General features: G+C 42.2%; 1 protein-coding gene across 1 annotated transcript; it reads left to right on the top strand.

The window, feature by feature from the left end:
- On the top strand, window positions 1-11,232 carry CYGB (cytoglobin). The gene is made up of 3 exons (XM_075177762.1): window positions 1-405; window positions 8,460-8,691; window positions 10,043-11,232. The coding sequence occupies exons 1-3, from the start codon at window positions 263-265 to the stop codon at window positions 10,205-10,207; spliced, it is 540 nt and encodes a 179-aa protein (XP_075033863.1). The 5' UTR covers window positions 1-262; the 3' UTR covers window positions 10,208-11,232.
- Window positions 11,233-11,647: the final 415 nt, after the last annotated feature.

Here is an 11,647-nt window from a genome sequence, read left to right as displayed (position 1 = left end):
GGGGAAGAGGAGGGACAGGAGATTTGCTCCCTGCCTCAGCATTCTGACAATGCCTTGAAATATCTTACTTTTCATCAGTTTATTTCTGGGCTGAGATGCACACACACAGCAGCAATGGACAAAGCTCTGAGGTCTGACCATTAGACAGCTCTCTGTATAGACAACCCTCATCACCTCCCTCCTCCTCCTCCTCCATCCCGATCTCTGCAGGAGCTCTGATTCCTGCCTGGGGCTGTGTGTGTGATTTCATCCTGACGGGTCCATGGAGAAAGTCCAAGAGGAGAATGAGACGGAGCGGTGGGAGAGACCGGAGGAGATAACGGAGAGCGAGAGGAGCATCATCAAGGAGAGCTGGGCACGCGTGTATGCCAACTGTGAGGAGGTCGGGGTCTCTATACTGATAAGGTAATGTCAGAGCAAATGACTGCATCTGTCAGTGTGACCTGTGCACGATGTGGTAATGCCTTACACACACACACACACACACACATATGGCATGCAGGTCACACAGTCTGTCAGCACCATGCACATAGAAGAGAGGGCTTCCCCATGTGTCACTGTGATCGTCTGCCTGTCAGAGTGTACTTTGCTCAGTATCACAAGCACAGAGCAGTGAGGGGGGGGGGGGGAGGCTCTCTCTGCCACACAGTCAGGGGCTGACAGGCATATTTTAGCCAGGGGGGGACTCTGGCTCAGCAGCCTATTAGGAACATTTTAAAGGAAAGAAAATGCAGGTAGCTCAGTGACCCAGCCCAAGGTAGCCCACTATGGGACTGGCCCCCTGCCCACCAGTCCAACCAGCCTCTGCACACAGCAGTGGGTGACAATACGGAGTGATAGGGTTTCCCCATTCTAACATTATTGCAAACATTTTGCATGTTTCCTCAGTTCTATTCCAGTCTTTAGTGTGTCAATGCCATAGTCATGGAAATTGGGGGTTCCATATATGTTTCAGTGACATGCACACAGCGGAGTTCCCTCAGACTATCAGTCATGTCAATAGGCAAAGATATGTTTTGTTGTTTTCTTATTGCAGTCACTTACCTGTGCCCTCTTCTTGGCAAACCTATTTCTATGCTCCGTCCTTACTGTTTCCACTCAGTGATGAAGAAAGCAGGGTTAAATTTAGGAGTGAAGTAGAGGGATGACTTAGGATCAGTTCTGGGATTCTGATGTCCTAAGATCCCTAGGGAGTTATCCTGATGACCTATGTGTTTATGTTAAATCTTCTGTTTTTTACTATTTCTTGTACTCAGCTTGTCATGATACAGCGCAGGAAAGGAGGATTCTGGGAATTTCCTTGCACAAAAATGTAGGGGCAATGAGGACAGCATATGCCCATATACAATACTAGATAGGAGCCTATAGCAATTATGTCTAATTGGTTATATATCGAAGGCCACATAGGAGAATTGTTACTTTATATTTGTTGTAACGGGTGCTCCCTCCATAAAAGTCACCCCATACTAAATGTATTAGATTTCTTACTTATTCTTATTATGTTATTCCAAGTTTATCAAGGACTCTGGATCATTGAAAAATAATCTTTTGCCATTTCATTTTCATTTCCGTAATCACAAGGTGCTCTAGGAAGACCGGAATGGAACCCTATATATCATAATGTTCAAAGTCAGGTATAATGGGTAATTATGGTGCTATAACTTGATACTCACTTGTATTAGAAAAGCACCCTGACTCACGATACATCAAAATGGGTTTTCCTTACAGAGATCAAAACAAAAGAACTTGGCAATTGGGTAGGGAACAGACAAAAGAAAAAAAACATAAGTAAATAATAGGCACAAAAAAGTAAGAAAGCTCTTTGCATGAGAGTGTAATACTCTTGCAGCGAAAATATGCTTGAGGTGTTTTGTGTTGCATACCCCTTTACCATCAGCCATGCCATGTTTTATTTGAAAGAACACAGTCTGCAAATGAAATATATTAGATAGATATGATTCATTTTTGGATACTTTTTTTCCTATTGAGTCTACAGGTCAACTGAATATAAGTTTCTGTGTCATTGCTTTGCACACGAATGTTCATAGTAGTAACTATCAATAAGGGTCTAGATAAAAAGGTGACTGCTGTATTTTCCAATATGCTTAAATTATGCACAACACAACAGGTGGAGTCATGTAATTGTAGAAAGTGTGCTATAGATAAAACATGTCCATCAGGTTTTATGAGTGTATTTATAAGACACAAACACCCCGGAGCTCTTTGTATTATAGTGCCACACACTGAGTGATAATGATTGGGCTTTCTCCCTTTCCCTGTGCTACTTTCACAAGTAGGTCATTCTCTGTCTTGGTCTCGTACAAACACACGCACACAATGGCACAATGGTCTTGTTTTATCCATAAGGATGTGCTGCCATCAAGGTTACACCCGAAGTAGGGATTGTCTTTGCTGCGTCAGTGTCCCTTACAAGGGAAACTACTGGGTATATTTACTAAACAGCTGGTTTGAAAACGTGGAGATGTTGCCTATAGCAACCAATCAGATTCTAGCTGTCATTTTGTAGAATGTGCTCAATAAATGACAGCTAGAATCTGATTGGTTGCTATAGGCAACATCTCCAATTTTTAAAACCCGCAGTTTAGTAAATATACCCCTCTGTCTTTTAAAGTAGTCTGTAAAACACCTCATGTGGACTCCCTCTGTCTGTCGAAGCAATAAACACAATATGGCTTACTTGGCATAATTTCTCCTATGTCTCAGTTTAACCAGTCATGGGGGCATTTTTTGGCACCTGTTATAGAGCAAAACACTACACACCGAAGGACATCATCTTGATTTCTCCTTATCTGCAAAGGGTGAGATTGTATAATTGATGCACTTTGATGTACCACTTTTTAAATCCAAAATTATAAGCACCCATTAGAATGTGCAATGATAGACATTTTTTCCATCTTAATAAAACACTAAACATGTATGTAAATAGGCGCTTCTGTATTTATCACAGATTCGCTCTGTCTAGTCTATATTTTTTTAATATCATTATAAGAGTGGCCGGTGTGGCCTTTATTATCATAATCGCCATCATATCAGATGGACATTGTATTATTTCCATCTCAATAGAAGATGGCTGCCTCTTCACTCTCAGCATCATAGAGATGGAACAATCCTCTCGGATATTCCTATAGATTCTTATCATACACAGGATGAAGATTCTTCATTCCACGGGGCTGTCAATGTGACCAATTGCAACAGTGAGATGAAATTGCAATTACCCCTTTTAGCCTAGAGTATTGCGATTGGAAATTAGGTGGGAAAAAAGAGAAGCACAACATTATCGAACTGTGGATATAGGTCATGTTGTCAGATCTGTTTTCATTACTATCATACGTCAAAATTGCCAGCCTTTTTTTTTTTTTCTTTCCTATTTTCACAATAACAACCTAGCACCCTTAGTCAAATGAATCGTAAAAAGAATTTTCTGCCTGCATTACATACTTATAGCAGAAGGGCCCTGTACATCAGATAATACAACACAGAGAAAAGATTGCTTTGCTCCATCGTGTTTTTATACACTAGCGTCACGTACAAGAATGGGGCCTTAGTGTGTCACATATGTACACACACACATAGTGGCTCAGTCAGTAGCTCACGTAATCCATAATCCATATGTATCAACAGAGAAGAGAGGCATTTTTAAGGGAACCCCTGGTAGAATGAGGGTGGCAGGATGTCCTCTGCCTTTCTAGTCACCTGTGCAATCCTCCACATTCTCCTTCCTACTATACCTGTCCCTTCCTCCTACTCTGTTTTCCCTGATTCCCTTTTCGCCTCCTCTTCCCCAGCTGCCTCCTGCTGCTTCCTTGGCATCTCCTGGACCATTTGTGAATTAGCCGAGGGCGGCTGTTATAATTACATAGTTAATTAGCATCTGCTCATTAAATTGGAATTACATGCTGGCTGCGAGGGGCCACTGTGCACGCGTATTAATATATAATGTGTTTATATAACGTATATACTTGTGGGTATTCATGCAATTAATGAATTTCAGGTCCCTGCAGCCTTGGAAAGCGTTAACCCTTTCATTGTGATTAAGTTTTCATTTCCCCGTGAAGCTCTTTGCACGCTGTCCTGTACCTCCGTTGTCGCCCTCTGATGTCTAACGCACAGTGCACCAGGGGTGTTTGTCAGACCAGCAGTAACACGGGGACATCTAGAGGCTGTGATACACAGTCGGATGCACACAGCATGGTATAAACATGTTCTCATTATAAAGTAATGCTCAATACAAATCATGCACCATCGTCAGCTCAGATATCAATGCCTACTGCACACATATTTATAAACCCTCATTATTTCCGGTGGTACTCATTAAAACGATGATTGGAAGCCCGACAACGGATACCCCGTCAGGAATACACCGAAGGTATATTCCCCGACAGACTGCTAATACTGACAGCTTGGAACACAGACCTGAAACACTGCTGACGAATGAAGTACCGGGCAGGCAGCGGTGACGTCACTTTCAAGGTCCACACTATCTTTTCTGCTGTTAACCTGATAATTTAAGGAGGCGCCGCCTGTACAATGTGCTAGGATTTGTAAAGAACATTGTACAGGCGGTGCCTCCTTAAATTTCCAGGTTAACAGCAGGAATCATATGGGCATATTCAATTAGGTAACGGAACCTGCGCAGTATTGACGGTAATATGGTACCACAATAATGCGGATTTTCCTACGTAACCCTATGGGGTATGCATGAAAATCCACGTTATTGCGGTACCATGGATTGACTTCACGGCGCGTTCCCGCGGACCGGAAACCTAATTGAATGTGCCCCATTGTGTGCACCTTGAAAGTGACGTCATCGCTGCCTGCCGAGATCTTCATTCATCGGCAGTGTTTCAGGTCTGTGTTTCGGTGTATTCCTGTCGGGGTATCCGTTGTTGGGCTTCCGATCATCGTTGAAAGGTACCCAACCTATTATTTCTACCTATGTGACCATATTTCTGATAAAGCCACGGCTAATTGTACCCTGTCACAACCTTCCAATAATTGATGACGATAGTCTATGCAGTGGATGAGAGATCAGAGTCTCTGTAGGAAGAGAAAAAAGAGGAGGGCAGATCTCTGAGTGTTATTCACCCTTCCATTCCAGGCGTGGGAAGAAGTTTGCCTTGGCCAGACAATTTGGGTGTGCCGCATCTCTTCCTGGAGCACTTTTGCGCCAGCATAGAAGTTGTGTCAGCCAAAAAGGTTAAATGTGCAATATAGGCCTCTTGTGTAAATACTTTTTGTTGTTGCTGTAAGTCTTGAGTGTGAATACTCACCAATTTTGGAGGAGTACGTTCCATCCATTTGGAAGCCAAATTGGAGACGGCTTTAATGTTATTTTGTCTTCTGGCTTAATGACAACAGACATTGGGACCTTCGAGAGGTTGGACTTTATAGATTCCCTCCAAACTTTTACAGCCTATGTAAAAAAAAACAACAAATGACATTTTATTATGATTTGTGGTCAGGGGCATAAATAGCATTTTCTGGGCTCCTTGGCAAATTATTTTGATGGGTGGGGGTCCGGCAATGTGTTTCTACTCATCCTTCCGGAGACCCTCTTTCTGCTTGGGAACCAGTACATGCACGTTCCAGCCCAAATGGAGCTCTACTGCATGAGCTGGCTCCCACGTATGGTCAGAGACTAGCAGGGGCCACAGGAGCCCCAATAGTAGCTATCACGGTACCCCTGGTTGTGATACGTATAAATGACTGCCATGGGCAGGACATGGTTAATACATTGTCCTAATGAATAGTAGTGATCTCTATTGTCACTAAATTACTCTAAAATAGGTAAAAGATAGGAAATACATTTTATCACTCTATTGTGTTAAATAGTGCCTACTAAGTAAAATAAGTAGGATTTCCTTTTGTTTGGTTTCTTTGTGAAGGTCAGTATATTGTTGTTTTAGCCTTGCACTAAATTCACTGATTAGGGTTGATTGCAAGGATGAAGGTTTAGGGTTAGGGTTGGACATACTTATATGTTTGTGAGCAGGGCCCTCTTACCTGTATGTTAATACACAGGTTGTTGTTTTTTTATCACTGTTTATGCTGGTACCTTATAAGGTAATAATAACAATTATGGAAGTGTAGTTGCCATTGTGCTTTCTCTGGAGATGTAAAACTAAACCTCATGCTTAGGGGTCTATTTACTAAGGTGCAACCAGCCATTGAAACAGAGCAAACGGCAGTTTCCTAATAAATTACCATACATTAACCTGAACAAATCATCTTGCTGATCGAGGAATAGATTTGTGCTCAGCAAAAATAGTCACCCAATAACTTAAAACATGTTGGTGTAAGTTATTGGGTGACTATTTTCATGCAGAGTTGAGGAACATTGTAGTGGAATTTAAGGCAGATCAAATTTTACGACCGAGCAGGCTGCTTCCCAGGAGTGTGAGGGTCCGGCTAAGCAATCTGCTTTTGATTCACTATTCTGTGGCCATTCCACCGAGGCTATAATTAGAGCTGGCACGATGGACGGGTCAAATGATTCTGGTGTGTATCCTTGCAGCGCACATAAGGCTAAACTCCGTCTTACAGACGTGCACAATTCCTCACCTGAATGCAGAATGAGGCAAACATTCCACAGAACAATTTATAAGGACCCTCTATAAGCGGGTTTTTTAACATCATTTCCGTATGGTTGCTTTTTTTCTGAATGAATCCAAGATATTTTCCGTCTCTGACTAATGTTTTGATCCAGATGTTTTGCTTGGTAGAGCCAGCCAGCATTCTTCTAGTATTCATGTAACATTATGGTCAATTAGCAGCACTGTTCTGTCATTAGCTGGATGTCTCATTTCACCTCACCAGAGAAAGTGATATGGAGGCTGCCTCTAGTATTAATCAGTGTATTACCATTCTCTCTGCCGGGTGAGCTGGGCTTGTGTGCCTTACTGAATATTTATACATATTAACCCAACGCTGTATTGCTGTGATTATCTTCATATATTATTTTATTATCTACCAATAATAAAGACTCAGTAAAGATAAACAACATTAAACCGTTCCTTTAAGGCTATATCCACAATAACATTTATATCTGTCTTCTTGAAAAACAAACCCTTTTTTTCAGTTATTGTATCTCTTACATTTTTTTTAACCTGCATTAAGACACTATTACTTTTTTTATCTAGAGTTTATGCGCATTCTTTTGTTATAATTTTAGTGCCATAGCCGTATGAGCGTTCTCCATGCAGCAATGCAGTGTGGGAAAAAAAAGATCTGCTAACACACAGATGACCGCGCACACAGGCCAACATTCTTATACTAAACACTATAAGGGGCATGTTCAATGAACTTTTCCGTCCGTGATTACTCGCGGCTGCGTGTGTAACGTGAGATTACGGTATCGCAACATCGCGGATTTCCCTTCACAACCCTATGGGGTGCGCACGGAAATCCACAATGTCGCGGTATCAGGACTCGTGTGACCACGCGTAATCGTGGACCGAAAAGCTAATTGAATATGTCCCTAAAAGTTGTTGAAAGGTAGTGGGGCGCAGCGAAACACGTCTTTTTTGGCCCCACCCCGTGACACAATGATGCAAAAGCGTCAGTTTGCCGTAGGGGGCAGGTCCAAAATGACACAAATCATTACTACTCACCACTCATCATGGATTTGAGCTTACATCCAGCTCAAATGAGCAGGGCCCTCTTCCCTCCTGTCTCCTCACCTGTTCTTCTGCTCCATGTTTATTGCTTTAACTTGCCTGGAGTTTCTGAAGTACTGGTATTTTTGTTTATTGTTTTGTGCTGTTTCACCCTGTATAGTGTACTGTTTGTATGGTGTACGGCGCAGCGGAAATCTTGTGGCGCCTAACAAATAAAGGATAATAATAATAATAATAATGGAGGCTCGTTTCAAGCCCATGCTACTAGGAAGTGGGTAGAGTGCGGGAGATTGGCCTGCTCTCCCGGAAGTCTAGGAGACCTCCCAGGAATTTGGGAGTTTCCCAAACATTCTAGGAGAGTTGGCAAGTATGATTTAATGTGCATTTGGTAAGAGGCATTTGTGGTAACATACTTTTTAACTTTTGTTTGTGTGGTTGTCCCCAATATGAAATTGGGAAGGGCTAGAACAACAGGTAGCCAATAAGCAATCAGCAGCACAGATTATTTAAGGAGGCAGATGTGCCGACCTTGAGATTGTGGGGTAGGGTTGCATGTGGAATGTTCTAAAGGGAAAATGAAGTACACAGGAAGAAACAGATGGATAGGTAGATAATGGAAGGAGCAGGCTCCCCAATAGCTCATAGTAGTGTGCTTTGTATATCCATCCAAGACAGAACACACCAAAATTCATACACATAATTTAGACAAGCCTTTGTTGATATATAGATATAATGCAAAGACTTTGTACAGTATTCATGTGTGACAGTCTGAATCTTCTTTTCCCTTTTCCATGTGTTCCATCTGCTGTCCTCCAAAAAAAGGTTCTTTGTCAACTTCCCCAAAGCCAAGCAGTACTTCAGCCAGTTTAAAGACATGGAAGACCCCCTGGAGATGGAACGCAGTGTTCAGCTGCGCAAGCATGGCCTGAGGGTTGTGGGGGCTGTCAACAGCGTGGTTGAAAACCTTGGGGATCCAGAAAAAGTGACCACCGTCCTTGCAATTGTGGGGAAAAGCCACGCAGTGAGACACAAGGTGGACCCTGTATTCTTTAAGGTGAGTCCCAGATCATATCTGATCGATGAATATTGTCAGCATGTCTGAAATTACACCGTCCTCTACAGACAGTGGAGTTGTAGGCTGGACTACTATTAATGCGAAATCGGTGATATCACTATGGCACTTCGTGAATTGATTGGCTGATGAATATTGGTTTGGCCTATAACATTCCTGATCCCCTTGTGTAGGCAAAGCACGTTCTAAAATGATCTTAATGGGAAAGTTTCAAAATGCTTGTGTTTTTAATATGTTGTTTTATAATGAAAACTTAACTCAATTTGCAAATAGTTTAATTAGGGAAAAATACAACTTTAATTCTATTGACTAATTTCTTACCTCTTGCCCCTTCCCCACGAGATGAGATTTTGACCATGTCTCATTTATCAGACTAAGCTCTGCACTCCGGTGTCGGGGAATCAGGGTACAGCTGATTTATTCTGATTCACTGCCAGACTATCTAACCTCCATTGTCACAGTCCCCATTCCCAGAGCTGCTGCGAGAACTGATTCAGTGTGTGTCAGGGCAGATACAAGGAGAGTACTGTGGTATTTCTGACCTAACAGCACAGGTCCCCCTGTAGCTATCTCAAACTTCCTGACTGTCCCGATTTCAGCTGGACAGTCCGGAATTTAGGGCTCTGTCCCACCCAGGGAATGTTGGGGAAAGGGAGATAGCTAATGAGCAGCGCTAGGCAGCCCTCTGGTGTGACCCCCCCCCCACCTGTCGAGATGTGACCACACCCACACTGAGATGGGGCCGCGCCCCCTGTCCTGCTGACAGGGACTTTCCACAAATAAGTTTAAAGAATTCTAAAAGGTTAAAAGAATGCATTGCACAGTACATAGTGATTTAATATCACTCATGTCTTCATCCCCCGAGGTTCAGTGACATACAGGTGACCTTACTGCCTCTGGTGGCAGTTTCACAACACATGGATGCATTTGTTAAATTGGTTTTGCAGCTTACTTTGAACTTGGATTTTATTGTCCCACCCGCTGAATGTGGTTTTGACTGTATCATGCAGCCGCATTCAGCGGTAGCATAACAGAGAATAGTACCCCTGTAATAGCAGAATAGTACCCCTGTAATAGGCACTCATGTCTACATAAAGAAGTGTGTAATACTAAAAGCAAAGATGTTAAATTTTGATTAAAAGCTAAATATAACCAACATTAGCAACGGAGACATATATACGGGATACTTGAAGCTACTGAATGGCATCTAGTATACTTGTTACAGAGCATTGATCATCCTTGTATGGCTGTCCTGGCTCGTCTTTCACCATATACATTATAGGGTGGCATAATGCTGTTTGTTAATAGTAATTGCTCTGATTCTCTTTACTAGATCCTGACTGGGGTGATGCTGGAGGTCATCGCAGAAGATTTGGCCAAAGATTTCACCCCTGAAATGCAGCTAGCTTGGAGCAAATTACGGAGCCACATATACTGTCACATACAGGAGACGTACAAGGAGGTGGGCTGGACACAGTACCCCAGTAATTCAGTGTGAGCCCACCCATCTAGCAGAGAGGGCCCAGCCAAGGACTTCAGCTCCTGGCTGTCTCAGATCTCTGTGGCAGCAGGGGACCAGGGGTGGTGGGAAGCATAGGGATGGGCTGCAGGGTTGGCATGGGGTTATAACTACAACCAGGGTGGGATGGGGTTTTTAATATGGCAGTAAAAAATATGGTGCATTTGACCAGCAAAATCTTTAAAAAAAAATACAGTTTATATAACAGGAGAAATGCAACGGAATAGGTTCAGGTTCTTTGGTAGAGAGCAGGGACATATCACTTGGAGGAACGTTTCACAGTCCTGCTTCCCTGTACATTATTACGGTAATATTTACCAGTGGAAATATCTAGCATTGTAAGCCAGGCTATTTTGAGATTGTCTTTGCCCTGTTCTTCTCTGTCCCATATTTTCCACGTGTTCCATGTTCTATCAAGCATGAGAAACAGATGGTTGTGGATAGATTCCTAGTACACAAACAGGCCCCTATAAGTGAAGGGGTTAACAGTATGTCATGACTCAGACACAACCCCACCCTAAATCCCACAGTTTTGCTTGGCATGCACTCGTATAGGGCGATCACTCTTAAATTTCCCATAATATCAAGCTTGGCCAATTCTCGTTTGAGGAAATGGCTTCATGAATCCAGCACATAAAGGGTTCAATATTTTCTCGCTGCCATTTTTGTTTTATGGTCAGATAACTTACTATGGGACCAAATGTCATATGTCAAGGATTGTATGAGATATGCTTTTCAGTTATAAATAAACATAAGATTACCATATATATCAGTTGGGAAACGTCTCTCCCCTCGTGTCAGGAAATAGACAAACCCATAAAGCCACAACACTTAGGAATAAAGACTCAAATGCAAAATGTTTTGGACGGTGGTGTCGGAGTGACATTATGGAATAGAGATGTATACCCAAATGGCCTGTGTGATATTGTGTCAAAATGTGTCTGTCCATATAATGTTCTGTTATACTGTGATATAGAAATAAAAACATACTATTGGATCTGTAATGGAATATGTCTCTGTCTGACTGAGTGTTTGGTACTCCGTGGGTTCTTACTAGGGTTGTAATGTCAGCATTATTTTAGTAATGTCAATATTAGCCTTAGCTACATGGACGTTGGCTGTACAAGGATTGCACATCAAACCTAACGTGTGTCTATAAAGACAACAGGCTCCTGATTTTGCGCTCTGTACAGAAGTGTGAGCATTCTTCCAATCTACTTTTTGATGTTTTTGTTTTGGAATGATTCATCTAAAATATTTGGATTAACACCTTAATCAATCTGAAATTTCCCTTATGTGTTATATAACTTGTGACATTAAGGGATCATCAGGATTTTTTTTATTTCATGTTTGACATTTGTACATTCCGAGCTGATTTTGCAGGGAGAAGCGGATGTTTTTCTCATCATAAACGGCCTC

Source organism: Mixophyes fleayi, chromosome 6, assembly GCF_038048845.1.
Source record: "Mixophyes fleayi isolate aMixFle1 chromosome 6, aMixFle1.hap1, whole genome shotgun sequence".
Lineage (NCBI taxonomy): Eukaryota > Metazoa > Chordata > Amphibia > Anura > Limnodynastidae > Mixophyes > Mixophyes fleayi.
Note: the sequence above shows the minus strand (reverse complement) of the source record. Positions and strands in the feature narration are given on the sequence as shown.